Here is an 18,767-nt window from a genome sequence, read left to right as displayed (position 1 = left end):
CCACCATCCCACAACGATATTTTGTTTGGCCCGTCGGGATAGTCCTTACCCAAGTTCAAAATAGGTAGAAAATATGGGGTCAAGTTATAAGCCACCCTCTCGAACATGTTATCGCTTGCACACCACTGACAAGCTTCGGTCCAATTTGTTGACCGGTAGGCCGCTTCCTCAGGCGGGTACAACTCGGTGTCTTCTTCCTCCAATTGGGGAGGTGGTTCGTGCATCTGTGCCAATTCGTCTAGCTCATGAATTGCTTCCTCCAAGAAGCTAAAACTAGGTGAATCACACATTTCTTCTGAGTGGGATGGTGGTTCGTACATTTCTGCAAGTTCGTCGAGCTCACGAATCGCGTCCTCCAAGAAGCTAAAACTAGGTGAATCACACATTTCTTCCGAGTCCGAGATTGAGTTGCTGACGTGTGACACTGACTCATCATCCGAACCGTCGGCCATTTCACCTACAAATCCAACAAAGAACAAGTTAGTTACACCAACTCATACGAAGGACAAATAAACCACAAGTAAAACATAAGAGAAATTTTTCTAAAATGTGAATTACAATTGGCCAGTTTGAGCTTTTCTTAAATCATCTTCTTTTTTTTTGGGACACGTCCTAACATCATGTCCCAACATATTGCAATATCGGCATTTTCTTTTTGTTTTTGTAAGTTCCTCAACGGGGCTTTTAAAGCGGTGCTCTTTTTTCCGTCCCTTTGTTTTCGACACCAAGGGGTCAAGGATACTCTCATGCAATTTCTCACCACCTTCTTGAGTTATTTTTGGATTTAATTCACCTCCTTCGTTTTCGACCCCGTCAACGGGCATGCTCTCAAGTATTTCTGTTTCCCGATTAATAACCCCAACGGCATACTCATACCGCTCTTTCGATGCCATGCAACTATGACTAAACGCCATGGTAAGTAATGTCATGTGGTTGAATCTTTCCGTGGGAGTCATTTCATGAGATGGTGATTGAAATTCGGACGTGTGATATGGCAACTTGCCATCAACTCTATTGGCGTCCCTAGTCCAACGCCGTTTCACAAAATGTGCCGGTAGTTCAGCCACACACCTCTTCGTCAAGACGGCAATAATGTGACGGCATGGTATGCCAACATTGTCATACATTCTACAAATGCATGAACCCCATAATGACGTCTTGTTGAATGATACAAGATACGTGTTTCTCTGAGAAGCATGCATCAACGGTCTATAACATTTGTAGAACGTGTCTTGAACATCTTCCAAGGACCGATCTCTATCTTTCTCCACAAAGTACTTAGATGATTCAACCAATTGTTCCTGAAATCTTCGAAACATTTCTTTCGTATAAATGGAAGCTGCGTGGTGCTCCAGAGCGGTTTTCATTTGCATGCAACGACTTCTATGAAACGTCACATAATCCTCGTCTTTCTCACGCATGAATTGCCTCTCCAAAGCTTTTTGTGCACCCTCTACAAAATCTTTCAAACCGGTGCAAGAACCAACATAGGCATCGAAATATGCATTCATTCCTTCACTTCTTGATGTGGTCTTTTGACCCGCAGAAAAAGTGTTTCTTGTGTAAGCCTCGACCCACTTATGCTTCAAAGCATATAACCCTTGAAGCCATGTGTTGCCTTCCAAATTGTACTTCAAAACCAAAGCATTCCAACGATCTTCAAACACATCTTCAGTCAAAGAGTGATATATGCAATTGTTGAAATCAAATTTAAACCCTTCCTTCGAATAATATGTTGCAAGTTTCTCGGGGAATTTGTTGCTAATGTGCCATGAGCATAACAAATGTGATGTGTTCGGAAGTTGTGATTCAATAGCCGCGGCCATAGCTTGATCTTGATCGGTTATGATAGCCAAGGGTTCTTTGCCTTCCATTGCTTCTAGCCAAGTACTCAAAACCCACTCAAAAGTTGTCTTCAATTCATCCCGAACGAGTGCAAAACCAAAAAGTATTGATTGATAGTGATGGTTCACTCCGGTGAAAGGCACAAACGGCATAGCATACCTATTAGTTCGATATGTGGTGTCGAACGCAACCACATCACCGAAGTTTTTGTACGCCATCAAAGAGCGGGGATCAACCCATACAAGACACTTCAACCTTTGTTCGTCATCGAGGAGAGTCTTGATGAAAAACTTACCGCCGCTCTCTTCTTGCAAACGGTACAACAAATCCAAACCGGCTTGAGCATCATTAACTCCCATGTTGTCCTTCCTAAAATCACGTACGACATTTCTTAAATTTTGGCTGTTAAAACCTACTTGTTCCGCTCCTCCGTGCATTTTACCAAATATATTCATTTGTTGTCTTGGTTGGACACCCGAAACATGTAAGCTCTTGATCAAATTTTTTTGTGCCGCGCTAACACGTTTCTCCCGCCTTATCAAACTCATCTTAGAAGGCGTAACAACTTGGTGATTGTGTTCTAATTCCAAACCGGTTATCTCCCAATGACTTGTTTTTTTCTTATTAACCAAGTACATTCTAACTTTGCATCCACTCCTAGGAAGCACATCTCTACGCCGTTTGCCCTTAACACTACCAAGACTACCAATCAAAATTTCATCGTCATCAACGGGGTTTTTCCCACGAGTTTCTCCCGCTAAATTACAAACATACAATCGACCATATATGGATTTATCTTTGGCACGCTTCTGTGTGTTTTGTATCTTAATTGCAAAACCATTCTTTAAAGCATACGCCCTAAACATATTCTCCCCGGCTTGTAAATTAGGAAATTGTTGATTCAAGTGGGGAATAATAATAGGGTCATCTCCATCAACATTATCCTCACCATGATCATGCAAATTACCACTACTTTCATGCATACTACCTATATCATCATACATTTTATCACTTTCATCAAATTCTTCACTAACTAACTCCTCATCATCACTATCAACAACTTCAACATACTTAATATTGTCTCTATCATGACCACATTCAACCTTATCATCATGTACATCAACATTCTTGGTTTTTTTCAAACTTTTTCTACCTTCAAATCTTGCAAACATTTTATCCATTATTGTACAAACAAAATCAACAAAACACTACTACAAATTAAGCTTACCCACGACAAAGATGGAAGATGGATCAGATTCTTGCCAAAGATCAACAAAATCACCACTGCACTTTCCAAAACAAGATGAACACAAGTGAAGTTGATCACCTAGGTTATAAAGTGTGCGTCGAAAACAATCTGGAATGTCCGCGGTTTTTTACCGCGGAAAGGGTATGTCTCCGCGGAAAAAAGCGCGGATAGACACAGTGTCCGCGGTTTTTAAGCGCGGATAGGAAAAAATGTTTTCTTTTGTCCCAGCCGTTGGATCGTCCATCCAACGGCTGGGGAGTTGGTTGTTAAATAATCGTTCCCTGACAACCATATGTCAGGGAACAGGACCCTTGTTAGTTAGATTGTTAGTTAGATAGTTTGATTTCGAATTTGTTAGTTATATAGTTAGATTTTGAGTTTGATAGTTAGATTGTTGGTAAAATTGGATTTGTAGTTTGATTTGGAGTTTAATATTTTAGAATTTGGTAAAGTCGAATTTTATAATTGAATTTTTTGTTGGATTTTGAGTATGATAGTGTAGATTTTGGAAAAGTTGGATTTTGATTTTGATTTGGAGTTTAATATTGTAGAATTTGGTGAAGTTGAATTTTTTTGTTGGATTTTTTGTTGGATTTTTGAGTATGATAGTGGTGATATTGGAAAAGGTGGAATTTGATTTTGATTTGGAGTTTAATATTGTAGAATTTGGTGATGTTGAATTTTTTTGTTAGATTTTGAGTATGATAGTGGTGATATTGGAAAAGTTGGAATTTAATTTTGATTTGGAGTTTAATATTGTAGAGTTTGGTGAAGATGAATTTTTTTGTTGGATTTTGAGTATGGTAGTGGTGATTTTGGAAAAGTTGGAATTTGATTTTGATTTGGAGTTTAATATTGTAAAATTTAGTGAAGTTGAATTTTTTTGTTGGATTTTTTGTTGGATTTTGAGTATGGTAGTGGTGATTTTGGAAAAGTTGGAATTTGATTTTGATTTGGAGTTTTATATTGTAGAATTTGGTGATGTTGAATTTTTTGTTAGATTTTATTTGGATTTTGAGTTTGATAGTGTAGATTTTGATGAAGTTGGATATTTTAGTTTGATTTGGAATTTAATTTGGAGTTTGGTTTGTTGACGTTGAGAATAATAACATGATCTAATTTTATTTGTAGATATGGCGAATGATTATTGTGGCCCAGTCGATAATTCTGTGCTCTATGACCAAGCTAATCACATAAGCACAACAATCTGGAACGGGGGGTTAAGAGAAAAGCTAACAATCCGTCAGAGTACATCTAATCTCGGCGAATGGCATTTACATGATTATCAAGTCCACTTATTGCGGCAATGGGGATTTGGGATGTTTGTAAACCCAAAGTCGGTTATGCAGAATGATGTTAGCTTGATCACAGCTTTAGTGGAGCGTTGGAGACCCGAGACCAACACTTTTCACTTCACTTTCGGGGAGATGACTGTGACCCTTGAAGATGTATATATGTTGATGGGTCTACCAGTGGTTGGAGAGCCAATTAGATCCGATGATGATATTCCACATAGGAGTACATGGCTTCGAAGATGGCACGATCCAGAACTTACAGAGGAGCAAAGGAAATCTGCCTTGGACCGTGGTGGTGTGAAGTTGAAATTTTTTAGAGCGCAGTATGGTACTTGCCCTTCGAGTACAGATCGGGATATGATGGTGATATACACTCGGGCATATGTTCTCTACTTGTGTGGGGCAATACTGTTTCCTACCAAGTCCAACAATGTCGTCCACCCTCGACTGATCCTATTTCTAGAGGATCCGAGCAAAATTTATGGATATGCTTGGGGGGCTGCAGTTCTTGCATATCTATATAGGAATTTGCAAGAGGCTAGTAGAAAGGATGTCAGGTCCATATCCGGTTGTACAACAGTTTTGATGCTATGGTCTCGTGAGAGGTTGCGCCCGGGACAACCTTTGATAGCAGAAAATACGAGGATGATATGGCCTAGGGCATTAGCATGGGCTGTTGCTCCAGTCTCTGCAGGGAGGTCAAAGTTCTACAACGTTCATCACAACATCGATGCATACAGAGGTATGTTCGATAATTTCTATTTGGATTGGGTGCGTTGGAGGCCATATGCACGTTTCTATCGGAGGCCTGATGCGCATTTCGAGAGAGCTCTAATTGCCTGCATTGCCCGTGTACCACTCCATTACTTTGAGGATGTAGAGTACCAGCTCCCAGAAAGGGTCCCAAGGCAATTCGATATGCCGTTGTGTATACCTCCAGATCCCCCTGCAGACATGAGAGGTTTGAGGTATACCAATGACAATCCTTTCATGCAAGTGCATCCATTCTACCGGCAGCAGTATGTAGACATGTGGAATAACTTCGTCCAAAATGGAGTTGGTATTGTGGAGCCAGCGGAGAATGAGATTTCGGAGGAAGCCTATATGGATTGGTACTACAATATCACGAAGCTAAAGATTATACCGCCATCGAGGGCCACGAAAAATCCGGCCGTGTACCAACAAGCCCGTGACAAATGCGACGTGTCCAAGGCGATGGATTTGGTATGTTTAAATATCGCATTTCCATTTTACTGCCATCTTGAGTTTATTGCATTGTGTATATGTTGATAAATGGTGGCCTTCTATTATTTTCTGTATAGATCATCACGACTGCTCGAGGTATGAGCGAGCTCTGTCTGCATGAGATGCCCCCGGTTTTCCATGATTCCGTATTACCGACATTTGTCAGGGGTTATGACGAGCTCATGTTAGAGACTTTCGGTCCGACTTATGAGAGGCCCGACTTCAAGAATGTGCTGCCCAAAAGGAAGGCAAGAAGGACCACGGAGTCATCGAGTCAACCGTCTGGGAGTGATTTCTTCAAAGAGTATGAAGCCTATGAACATCCTACAAGTTCTCCTTTCGAGACTACACAGTATGATGTCGGGCCCAGTGCACCTCAGTATGATGTTGGGCCCAGTGCACAGCATGATGTCGAGCCTAGTGCACCTCATTTTGTTTATCGGCCGGTAATAGATTTTGCTGATTATTATAATGTACCAATTTCTCGTCAGGATCCTATTCCTCCAATCGAGGACTTCCCCACCGAGGTAACGATCCGCTTTTAGTTTGATTTTTTTGTCACTTGTCGCTCATTTTCTCATCTTGTCTAATTGTAGCTCTTTTTCTCATCTTGTCTTTTTTAAGGATTTTATCACGATGCCGGTACCTCGATATGAAAAGGGACATCTTCTCAAACCCCTCAACCAAAGCAAGGTGGACTGGTTGCAAGCACATTGGTGGAGTGGACAACCAATTGATTTGGCTGATATACCGACACACTGCAAAGAACGTTCTCTGAGATCAATAGCACCGGGCAACCTAGTCGAGGACTCAATCGTTGATGAGTATTGTAAGTTGGTCATGGAGAGGGATAGGATGTATTACAGTCAGTCAGAGAAGGCTGCAAGATTTTATTATATGAGTCCATGGTTTGCTCCATTGATGATATCATATCATATCAAAAAGAAGAATCTTTTAAAGAGAACGGCCAAAGAATGGGCACAGTTTGATACTGATTGCGTGTCATATGGCACAATGGACAAAGGAGCAATTAAGTGTTGCGATTTTGACTACATTATAATACCAATCGCCACGGACGGACATTGGATACTCTTCTTATGGTCCGTAAAGGACTTTCGGATTACCCTATTCGATTCTCTATATGACGATGCCCCTTGCATGTCTCTACGAGAATTATATAGAAAGGAGTTTGTTGTTGTGGTAAATTTCTAATCCCTTCTATTATCTTTTGATTTACTTCCAAGTGCTTCGTATTAATTAATATAGTTTAATTTCTTTGTATATTATAGGAACAAATTATACCTATCATGTTTCATCGCTTGGCCCCCGAGAGATTCCCGGAAGATGCGATTATATATCCACAAGTAGAGAATGTGGTGGAACGACCCAAGCATAAAAATTGTATTGATTGTGGTGTGTTCCTCATGAAATACGTGGATTGCATTTTGACTTGTAATTCTGAAAACTGGCTTGGGACGGATTGGAATGAAGATGTTATAAAAAATTTTCGTCATCGCATCGCATGGGAGCTTCATAAAGGCATAGCCCGTCATCCAACGGAAACATCGCTTCAAGCTAGATTAGCCGGATTATAAATTGTTAGATTTTGTTAGATAGATTGTAATTTATTGATGGATTGTTAGGATTTTGGTATTGATGGATTGTTAGATTTCGTTTATGGATTGTTTAGATTTTTTTGTTGATGGATTGTTAGATTTCGTTTATGGATTGATCGTTAGATTTTGTTTTAGATTTTGTTGATGGATTTTGTTGTTGATGGATTGTATGATTTTGTTGATGGATTTTGTTACAGGTTTTGTAAAACAGAGCACCTTTGAGGTTTGGCTCTGTTTTTAGGTGTAAGAAACAAAAAACAGAGCCCCTTTGAGGCGCTCTGGGTTTACGCTATATTATATAGCGTAAACACAGATAACAACAGAGCTTCTGAGGCGCTCTGGCTTTACGCTATATAATGTAGCGTAGAAAACAGAACAATTATGCGCTCTGGGTTTACGCTACATAATATAGCGTACCAGCACACACCTTCACTTCACGTTTCATCCCCAGATCAACCTCTGATTTTTAAAACCAAAATCACTCCAAATCAAAACCCCTGATTTTGTTGTCTTTTTACTAAAATCCAAAAGACAACAAAAAGACAAAATCTAACAAAAATCCAAAAGACAACAAAAAGACAAAATCTAACAAAAAGACAAAATCTAACAAAAAAACAGAATCTAACTAACAACAAGATAAAATCTAAAACCAACAAGAACAAGAAACATGGAAATTTTATTAATAAATTTCATTAAAATTATTTTACATCTTCTCCTTCATTATTACATCTTCTTCTTCTCCTCCTCGTCCTCTTCCTCGTCCAACTCCTGCAACTCTTTGATGTAATTTTCGAAAATCGCCACGAGCTCTTCCCGAGTATGCCCCTCCTCCTCCTCCTCCTCCTCCTCCTCCGCCTCGGCCTCCTTCTCCTCCTCCTCCTCGAATTCTTTCAAACAAACATCCATCTCGGCGAAAAGCCGCTTTACCTCTTCTTCGTGCTCATCTTCTTTTGGCTCATCACCGAACCAAAATTTTTTTGGTAGATCTGCCATAGGTGGAATGAAAATGGAGAAATGGAGATGAAGATGGAGAAAGGGAGATGAAAATGGAGAAATGGAATGAAATGGAGAAATGAATATATAGGAGAAATCAGTCCGATGGTCAATCAGTCAGTTCCCAGGCAAAGCGTCGGTTTCCGATGCTTGACCACGCTACATTATATAGCGTAAGTACGCTTTATAATGTAGCGTAAGGATAAAATTAGAAAACAGAGCAATTTGGACTGTGCTTACGCTATATAATCTAGCGTAAGCATAAAATTAAAAACAGAGCAATGAAAACAGTGAAAACAATGAAAACAGAGCAGTTTTCATTATGCACCCTTAAAAACAGAGCAATTATATCAACTAAATTCATACAAAATTAACTAAAATCATACAAAATTAGCAATTGCACCACAAAAATTACAAAATGCAAACAAATAAAATTCTACAAAATACCAAATGCAAACAAGCATAATATCAATTAAAATCATACAAAATTAAAATCACACAAAATTCTACAAGTATTTTCATAAGAAATTAAGATACATCGGCATACAAATAAAATTAGCAATTTGTCGCTAATTTTGTGGGACAATTTCTTGAATCATGTTGGGCATCAATTGCACCACAAAAATTACATTTTCGACCTTTTTTCGCTTTGCCGCGCTCTATGCCACTTTTCACCCTTTCTTTTTTACGACCTTTGGTTTGAGATAATATAGGATTTCTCAAGTCATTGAAATTTTCGTCATCATCGTCATCCCCGACCTCATGTGCATCATCTTCTTCCTCACGCGCACGTTTTTCCCCACTTTCATTCGGAAAATTTTCAATAAAATTCGATTCTTTTTCAATCACACTCATGAGATAATTGTATCTCGCTATTGAACAACTTCCGCGAGCTGCTAAATCTTGAAATGCTTTGCATAAAGTACTGTATCGGGCGGGTTGTGATTCAAGGAAATTACCAATTTTAGGACGCTTGTGTTGTAAGGCTCCAACTCTTTTATTGCCTTCAATTGTCCATCTCAAAGTGATGCACTGCTGTGGAATCTCTGACCATTGCATCTTATACAAGTATCGAATAATATGACGGCAAAGCATTCCCGAACTTTCAAATTTTCGACAAACACAAGTTATGTTGCCATTTTCGGTGACGAACAAAACATAGTGTTTTCTATACTCCTCTTGGACCGTTGTTTTGTATGCCTCGTAATGCTTGTAAATTGGATTCCTCTCTCTCTCAATCACGACATAAGCTCCACTTTCTTTGAGTTCATGTTGAAAACGTCTAAACATTTCTTTTGTGTAAATAGATGCCGCATGACTCTCCAATGATGATGATGATGTTATTTTGGATCTTTCCTTGTTCTTTGTTTCGTAATCAGCCTCTCTTTCACGTAAATATTGTTTCTCCAACGCTTTCTGTGAATTCTCTATAAACTCCTTCAAACCGGTACTAGCATTGACAAATTCATCGAAGAAAGAATTCATTGACTCACTTCTGGAGGTAGTGGTCATCCCGGTTGTGAAGTGCAGTTTAGTGTAAACACGGACCCACTTGTGTCGAACGGAGTACATATCTTGTAACCAAGAATGGTTCATCAAATCGTATTTTTCAACTAATGCCTCCCACCTATCTTCGAATTGTGCAACCGTTAGTGACTTGTAGATGCAAGAGTTGAAATCTTCTTTGAAGTGATCATGATTTGCATATAAATGCGACAATTTTTCACCAAATTTTGTACTTATATGCCACGTACAATATAGATGACTTGTGTTAGGCAAAACTTCGGCAATAGCATTTCCAATAGCAATGTCTTGATCGGTGATGATCGTTTGTGGAGCCACGTTCCCCATAGCCTCCAACCAACTCTTAAACACCCATAAGTAAGATTCTTCGGTCTCATCCCTTATCAGGGAAAATCCGAACAAAATCGACTGATAATGGTGATTTACCCTCGTAAATGGCACGAACGGCATGCAATACCTATTAGTACGATATGTGGAGTCAAAAACAACAACATCTCCGAAATTTTTGTAGGCATTGACTGATCTCGGGTCAACCCACATCATGGCCCGCACACGATTTTCCTCGTCCACGTCAACTTTATAGAAAAATTCACCTTGACTATTACGTTTCAATTCTCGAAGTAATGCCAAACCCTCTAAAGCATCACTCGAATCAAACACATAATGTCGAATATCACGCAATACATTCCGAACATCTTGATTACCAAATCCAATATTCTCCAAGCCACCCGTTAACTCCCCTAACACGTTTAAAGTTTTTGAAGGCCCAATACCCGATTTATTCAATGTTATAATCAATTGCCGAATAACGGGAGTTATATTCCTTGGCCGTTGCATGAAAAGCACTTCATCCTTTGAAATCATCGTGTGATTGTGTTTTAAATAAACCGATGTCACTTCCCATTTATTCAATTTTTCCCTATGCACAACATACATCCGCGCCAAGCAATGCGTTCTACCAATAGAATCCCTATTTCTCTTTTTTTTGTGAACATCCTTTTCTTCATCCAACGACTTTGTTACTATTCGACCACCCTTCCGACATATATATAAACGCGAACAAATTCTCTTACTTTTCACACGCCTATGTGTGGTTCTAATTATCATCTCAAAACCAACACGTCTACCATAATCCCTATAAAACATCTCCGCTTCATCTAAGCTATCGAATAATTGACCAACACAAGGACAACTTTCATTCAAATCATCATCTTTTGAATTTTGTTTGTCACAAAAATCATCAAAACATTCACCCCCAACCTCCTCAACATCATCATCCCCAACCTCCTCCACAACCTCCTCAACATCATCATCACTATCATCAACATTCACTATTGGGGTCTTTTTAGCATCACTATCATTTTCTTCTTCAATCTCAATTCTAGGTTTACTAGGTGTAATGGGCTTACTAGGGGATGTTAATTTAGAAAATATGAAAGATGCCATGAAAATATGAAATCTAACCTTAATAAAGAAGTCCAATAAAGCTCCAAGCTCCGAGCTTCAAGCTATAAGCTTCAAATTTCAAGCTTTAAACTCCAATAAAGATCCAAGCTAGCTTTTAAACTCGAATATAAGCTCCAATATAGGTGTATTTTGTGTATTTTGTGTGTATTGGGTTTGTATGCTCTAAAAATGGTGTATAGGAAGAAGAGGTCGTGTTTTTGGTTTTTGAAGCTGTGTGGATCTAGACGCCATATAATGTAGTGTATGTGGATCTACTGAAAAGCGTAACCTGCCCTTACGCTAGATTATATAGCGTATACGCTCTTTTACATAGCGTATACGCTTTTTAAAGTTGCGTATACGCTGTTTTAGTGTGCGTATTATCCAGGATCTACTTTGAATTCCGTGCGTTGATTGTCCTATTTTGGACGGCTAGAGATCAGTTGGATGGATAAGCTAGTTATCCACCTTTGGTTGTGGAACATTTTCCATATATATATATATATATATATATATATATATATATATATATATATATATATATATATATATATATATATATATATTATAAGAAACAAGTCAATTCAAATATAAAATAAATTGAGAAACGGGTTTATATAAATTTGAACAATGTATTTATATAAATTTAAACAAGTATACATATAAACTAAATCTGGATGTATAATTGGTTTCTTTTAAATGAATTCCTACTTTCTAAAATTTAGTGTTCAAATAATTATTAGTATTTTTAAATATGTAACAAAATTTATTTTATGTACTTTAATTGTAATACCTTTATTATAATCTTTAATATTTTATTATTATATCATGTATTTATTAATTTATTTTTAAATTATAAGGGCACTTTTAAAATTTTGAACATGGCACTCCAAATCTCAGGCACGGCTCTGTCTGCAGCCCAAGTCCAAGTTCATAGATGCAGACAATCTTATAATCATTTACAACAAAACCGAATCCAAAACAAACTAGGATCCTACACACATATTTAATATCAATACGGGGAACCAAGATTTTCTTAGATCTACGAGTTGTAGGGTTCCAAATAATAACATTAGTAGGCCTGAGAGGTGGTCTAAAGGAACATGCCAGCCCATTAATGGAGCCCACCAACGTTTCCATGGAATCACGAAAATTTAGCGACTCACTCGCATCAATCTGGGTTCCAGATGCTGGAATTGGAAATATAGAAATGTGTGGAACTCCGGAGAAGTTGATAGGTGAAATGAGGATTTTTGTATGGAAAGAAGGGTGGAGCATAAGCAAGTGGTTGTCTGGGTTTAGGTGATAACGGGAGAGATGGGATTCAACAAAACTACTCATTTGAACTAAATTAAATTTCTAACTGTATTCTTATTTTTGGAACATGACCGACAAGTCTATTTAAAGTATTTAAATGCATAAAGTTTAATTATTTAAAAATTCCTAAATTATCTATTTTATATTATTAATATTTATTAAAAAAACATTATACCTCACAAAAAATATAAAAAATCCTTTAGTATTGGTTAAGTCACTAAATTACTTAATTTGTAAAGTCTTTCCATCACATATTTTATTAAATTATATGTTTGACCCTTTAATAATTGGTTATAGCTAAAAAATTTTAGTGTTTCGATTATATTGTTAATTTATAGTTTTTAATATTAGTATTAATGTCACTTTAGTTATTACTAATCTGGTTATGTTGTTATTTGATTTAGATGTTTAGTTCATAATGGGAAAAATTGTTTAGTTTAGTTACATGGTCAAGTATTTATACTAATTTTACCTATACCAACAAATCATCATCTTGTCGAATTATGTTGGAAACTTCTTTATGAATTTATATATTTGAAATAGGAATTGGAATGTCAACCGAATGATTACAAAATTATTGTTTCACCTTAAAAATAAGAATATAAATTAATCAATTTATACACTAGACCGTAAGTATCACTAAAATTATACGGTACACAAATAAATACTTTCAATAAACTTTTTGGGCATGTTCGAAAAATAAAAATACAGTTAAAAGGTCAAATATATAATTTAATAAGATATATAATTAAAATGCTTTACAAATTAAGTAATTTAGCCACTTAGCTAATATTAAAGGAGTTTTTATAATCTCAGTAAGATATACATTTTTTTATTAAATATTAATTATAGTATAAAAAAACAATTTAAGAATTTTTAAATGAAAAGATTTATACATTAAGGTAAACAAATAAATACTCTTTTAATAGACTTGTCTCGCATGTTCCAAAAATAAAAATACAGTTAGAAATTTAGTTTGGGCCAAGTGACTAGTTTGGACTTTGGACTTTGGGCCTAGCTTAATGGTCCTTACCGGCGTCTGCATGTCATGGATTGCGTTAATCTCTTCTCCCTCTTTTGTGTTATCCCATCTCTCCCGTTATCAACTAAACCCAAATACAATTTGCACCAACTTCCTTCCCTGTCCCTGCTACAGGAGAAGGCGAGACTCAGGGAGCTTCTGAATCAGAACCCGGTCCATCCAAGCATGGGATTTCTTGTTGATTTCTTGTTTTTCTGCAATAGTGATCATTTGCTATCTGGTGTTGATGTGGAATTCCGATATATGGTACTTTGTTTTTTGTTGATGTGGAATTCAGATATATACCGTGTCTCGTACAGTTCGAGTGATACTTACCGTCTAGTTGTTATATAATCAAATTATACACTAGACACTAAGTATCACTAGAATTATACGGTACATGGTAAATATCTAAAAATAAAGTACCATACATCTGAATTCAACATCAACACCAGATAACAAATTATCACTATTATAGAAAAACAAGAGATCAACAAGATATCCCATGCTTGGATGGACCGGGTTCTGATTCAGAAGCCCCCTGAGTCTCGCCTTCTCCTGTAGCAGGGACATGGAGGGAAGTTGGTGCAAACTGTATCTGGGTTTAGTTGATAACGCGAGAGATGGCATACCACAAACGAGGGAGAAGAGATTTAACGCAAGCCATGACTTGCAGACGCGGGTGAGGACCATTAGGTCTTTCACCGGAAGACAGGTGAATATCTCCTCCCCTACAAGATGCTCAGGGAGATTGCTGAGAGAGGTCATGATTTGCAGAGATAAATTTCAGGAATGAGAGATATAATACTGGAAATGACAAGAGAGAATTCTGGAGCGGCGGCTCTTTGCTTCAGATGTATTATACATATATATATACAAGAAGCTTGCCAGGTTAATTAAGCTAGGCCCAAAGTCTAAACTACTCACTTGGCCCAAACTAAATTTCTAACTGCAATTTTATTTTTGGAACATGCCAGGCAAGTTTATTAAAAAAGTATTTATTTGTTTACGTTAATGTATAAATTTTTTATTTAAAAATTCTTAAATTGTTTCTTTTATATTATAATTAATATTTAATAAAAAAATGTATACCTTACTGAGATTATAAAAACTCCTTTAATATTAGCTAAGTCGGTAAATTACTTAATTTGTAAAGCATTTTGATTATATATCTTATTAAATTATTTATTTGACCTTTTAACTGTATTTTTGTTTTTCGAACATGCCCAGAAAAACTATTGAAAGTATTTATTTGTTTACCTTAATACATAAAATTTTTTTATTTAAACATTCTAAGTTATTTAGTTAAGATTATTAATATTTTATTAAACTTATTGTATATCTTACAGAGATTATAAAAACTCCTTTAATATTAATTAAGTCACTATATTAATTTGTAAAGCGTTTTCAACACATATTTTATTAAATTATTTATTTAACCCTTTAATGAATGGTCATAGACCAAAAATATTAGTGATAGCATTTATTATTAATTTATACTTTCTAATATTAATATTAAATTTAATGTCGTTTTAATTACTTTTATTGTGGTTACGGCGTGATCTAATACTCGGAATGAGAGATATAATTCTAGGCGGTGGTTCTTTGCTCCACATATATAGCATTTTAAAACAAATCCTATTAAATTATTTATTTGACCCTTTAAAGAATGACGACAAATCAAAAAATTTATTTTATTTGTTTGCGCCAGAATGCTAAAAATAGTAAATTCAAAGAAAGTCATTTCATCTTTAGGTAATTGATTATATTTAATTATATTTAATTTTAATATATATACATATATATATATATATATAGGGGGATGTTCTACAACCAAAGGTGGATAAATTATTAATTTTATCCACCTCATTTTTAACCGTCCATTAAGCAGCTAACGGTCAAGATTAAAAAAAGGATTAAAATATTAAACAGCGTATACGCTGTATTATGTAGCGTAAACCCAGAGAAACAAAATGTACGCTACATAATACAGCGGACCGGTTTTTTCCAGCGGAACCGGGCTCGTTATACTGTAAAGCGTATTGTGGATGAAAACTTAACTTAACCTAATTCAAAAACACAACCACCAGATCGATTGAAGGCGATTTTGAGGGCGATTCAACCTAATTCAACCCAAATCGACGCTATCCTAGCAGCAAAAGGTGAGTATTTCTTGTATATGTGTGTGTATATGTGTGTGTATATGTTTGATTTCGAATTTGTTAGTTAGATTGTTAGTTAGATAGTTTGATTTCGAATTTGTTAGTTATATAGTTAGATTTTGAGTTTGATAGTTAGATTGTTGGTAAAATTGGATTTGTAGTTTGATTTGGAGTTTAATATTTTAGAATTTGGTAAAGTCGAATTTTATAATTGAATTTTTTGTTGGATTTTGAGTATGATAGTGTAGATTTTGGAAAAGTTGGATTTTGATTTGGAGTTTAATATTGTAGAATTTGGTGAAGTTGAATTTTTTTGTTGGATTTTTTGTTGGATTTTTGAGTATGATAGTGGTGATATTGGAAAAGGTGGAATTTGATTTTGATTTGGAGTTTAATATTGTAGAATTTGGTGATGTTGAATTTTTTTGTTAGATTTTGAGTATGATAGTGGTGATATTGGAAAAGTTGGAATTTAATTTTGATTTGGAGTTTAATATTGTAGAGTTTGGTGAAGATGAATTTTTTTGTTGGATTTTGAGTATGGTAGTGGTGATTTTGGAAAAGTTGGAATTTGATTTTGATTTGGAGTTTAATATTGTAAAATTTAGTGAAGTTGAATTTTTTTGTTGGATTTTTTGTTGGATTTTGAGTATGGTAGTGGTGATTTTGGAAAAGTTGGAATTTGATTTTGATTTGGAGTTTTATATTGTAGAATTTGGTGATGTTGAATTTTTTTGTTAGATTTTATTTGGATTTTGAGTTTGATAGTGTAGATTTTGATGAAGTTGGATATTTTAGTTTGATTTGGAATTTAATTTGGAGTTTGGTTTGTTGACGTTGAGAATAATAACATGATCTAATTTTATTTGTAGATATGGCGAATGATTATTGTGGCCCAGTCGATAATTCTGTGCTCTATGACCAAGCTAATCACATAAGCACAACAATCTGGAACGGGGGGTTAAGAGAAAAGCTAACAATCCGTCAGAGTACATCTAATCTCGGCGAATGGCATTTACATGATTATCAAGTCCACTTATTGCGGCAATGGGGATTTGGGATGTTTGTAAACCCAAAGTCGGTTATGCAGAATGATGTTAGCTTGATCACAGCTTTAGTGGAGCGTTGGAGACCCGAGACCAACACTTTTCACTTCACTTTCGGGGAGATGACTGTGACCCTTGAAGATGTATATATGTTGATGGGTCTACCAGTGGTTGGAGAGCCAATTAGATCCGATGATGATATTCCACATAGGAGTACATGGCTTCGAAGATGGCACGATCCAGAACTTACAGAGGAGCAAAGGAAATCTGCCTTGGACCGTGGTGGTGTGAAGTTGAAATTTTTTAGAGCGCAGTATGGTACTTGCCCTTCGAGTACAGATCGGGATATGATGGTGATATACACTCGGGCATATGTTCTCTACTTGTGTGGGGCAATACTGTTTCCTACCAAGTCCAACAATGTCGTCCACCCTCGACTGATCCTATTTCTAGAGGATCCGAGCAAAATTTATGGATATGCTTGGGGGGCTGCAGTTCTTGCATATCTATATAGGAATTTGCAAGAGGCTAGTAGAAAGGATGTCAGGTCCATATCCGGTTGTACAACAGTTTTGATGCTATGGTCTCGTGAGAGGTTGCGCCCGGGACAACCTTTGATAGCAGAAAATACGAGGATGATATGGCCTAGGGCATTAGCATGGGCTGTTGCTCCAGTCTCTGCAGGGAGGTCAAAGTTCTACAACGTTCATCACAACATCGATGCATACAGAGGTATGTTCGATAATTTCTATTTGGATTGGGTGCGTTGGAGGCCATATGCACGTTTCTATCGGAGGCCTGATGCGCATTTCGAGAGAGCTCTAATTGCCTGCATTGCCCGTGTACCACTCCATTACTTTGAGGATGTAGAGTACCAGCTCCCAGAAAGGGTCCCAAGGCAATTCGATATGCCGTTGTGTATACCTCCAGATCCCCCTGCAGACATGAGAGGTTTGAGGTATACCAATGACAATCCTTTCATGCAAGTGCATCCATTCTACCGGCAGCAGTATGTAGACATGTGGAATAACTTCGTCCAAAATGGAGTTGGTATTGTGGAGCCAGCGGAGAATGAGATTTCGGAGGAAGCCTATATGGATTGGTACTACAATATCACGAAGCTAAAGATTATACCGCCATCGAGGGCCACGAAAAATCCGGCCGTGTACCAACAAGCCCGTGACAAATGCGACGTGTCCAAGGCGATGGATTTGGTATGTTTAAATATCGCATTTCCATTTTACTGCCATCTTGAGTTTATTGCATTGTGTATATGTTGATAAATGGTGGCCTTCTATTATTTTCTGTATAGATCATCACGACTGCTCGAGGTATGAGCGAGCTCTGTCTGCATGAGATGCCCCCGGTTTTCCATGATTCCGTATTACCGACATTTGTCAGGGGTTATGACGAGCTCATGTTAGAGACTTTCGGTCCGACTTATGAGAGGCCCGACTTCAAGAATGTGCTGCCCAAAAGGAAGGCAAGAAGGACCACGGAGTCATCGAGTCAACCGTCTGGGAGTGATTTCTTCAAAGAGTATGAAGCCTATGAACATCCTACAAGTTCTCCTTTCGAGACTACACAGTATGATGTCGGGCCCAGTGCACCTCAGTATGATGTTGGGCCCAGTGCACAGCATGATGTCGAGCCTAGTGCACCTCATTTTGTTTATCGGCCGGTAATAGATTTTGCTGATTATTATAATGTACCAATTTCTCGTCAGGATCCTATTCCTCCAATCGAGGACTTCCCTACCGAGGTAACGATCCGCTTTTAGTTTGATTTTTTTGTCACTTGTCGCTCATTTTCTCATCTTGTCTAATTGTAGCTCTTTTTCTCATCTTGTCTTTTTTAAGGATTTTATCACGATGCCGGTACCTCGATATGAAAAGGGACATCTTCTCAAACCCCTCAACCAAAGCAAGGTGGACTGGTTGCAAGCACATTGGTGGAGTGGACAACCAATTGATTTGGCTGATATACCGACACACTGCAAAGAACGTTC

The 18,767-nt window shown here is 37.1% G+C and overlaps 3 protein-coding genes across 3 annotated transcripts; 2 read left to right on the top strand and 1 right to left on the bottom strand.

The window, feature by feature from the left end:
• The first annotated feature begins 4,227 nt into the window (after window positions 1-4,227).
• Window positions 4,228-6,179, top strand: LOC108194668 (protein MAIN-LIKE 1-like). The gene is made up of 2 exons (XM_064081575.1): window positions 4,228-5,613; window positions 5,712-6,179. The coding sequence occupies exons 1-2, from the start codon at window positions 4,228-4,230 to the stop codon at window positions 6,177-6,179; spliced, it is 1,854 nt and encodes a 617-aa protein (XP_063937645.1).
• Window positions 6,180-8,798: 2,619 nt separating this feature from the next.
• On the bottom strand, window positions 8,799-11,213 carry LOC135147756 (protein FAR1-RELATED SEQUENCE 5-like). Its single transcript, XM_064081249.1, has one exon. The coding sequence runs from the start codon at window positions 11,211-11,213 to the stop codon at window positions 8,799-8,801; it is 2,415 nt and encodes an 804-aa protein (XP_063937319.1).
• Window positions 11,214-16,797: 5,584 nt separating this feature from the next.
• LOC108202261 (protein MAINTENANCE OF MERISTEMS-like) lies at window positions 16,798-18,539 on the top strand. Its single transcript, XM_017370653.2, has 2 exons — window positions 16,798-17,973; window positions 18,072-18,539. The coding sequence occupies exons 1-2, from the start codon at window positions 16,798-16,800 to the stop codon at window positions 18,537-18,539; spliced, it is 1,644 nt and encodes a 547-aa protein (XP_017226142.2).
• The last annotated feature ends 228 nt before the right edge of the window (window positions 18,540-18,767 follow it).

Source organism: Daucus carota, chromosome 1 (assembly GCF_001625215.2).
Source record: "Daucus carota subsp. sativus chromosome 1, DH1 v3.0, whole genome shotgun sequence".
In the NCBI taxonomy this organism is placed as follows: domain Eukaryota; kingdom Viridiplantae; phylum Streptophyta; class Magnoliopsida; order Apiales; family Apiaceae; genus Daucus; species Daucus carota.
The sequence above is the reverse complement of the archived record's forward strand: the minus strand, read 5'-3'. Positions and strand labels throughout refer to the sequence as shown.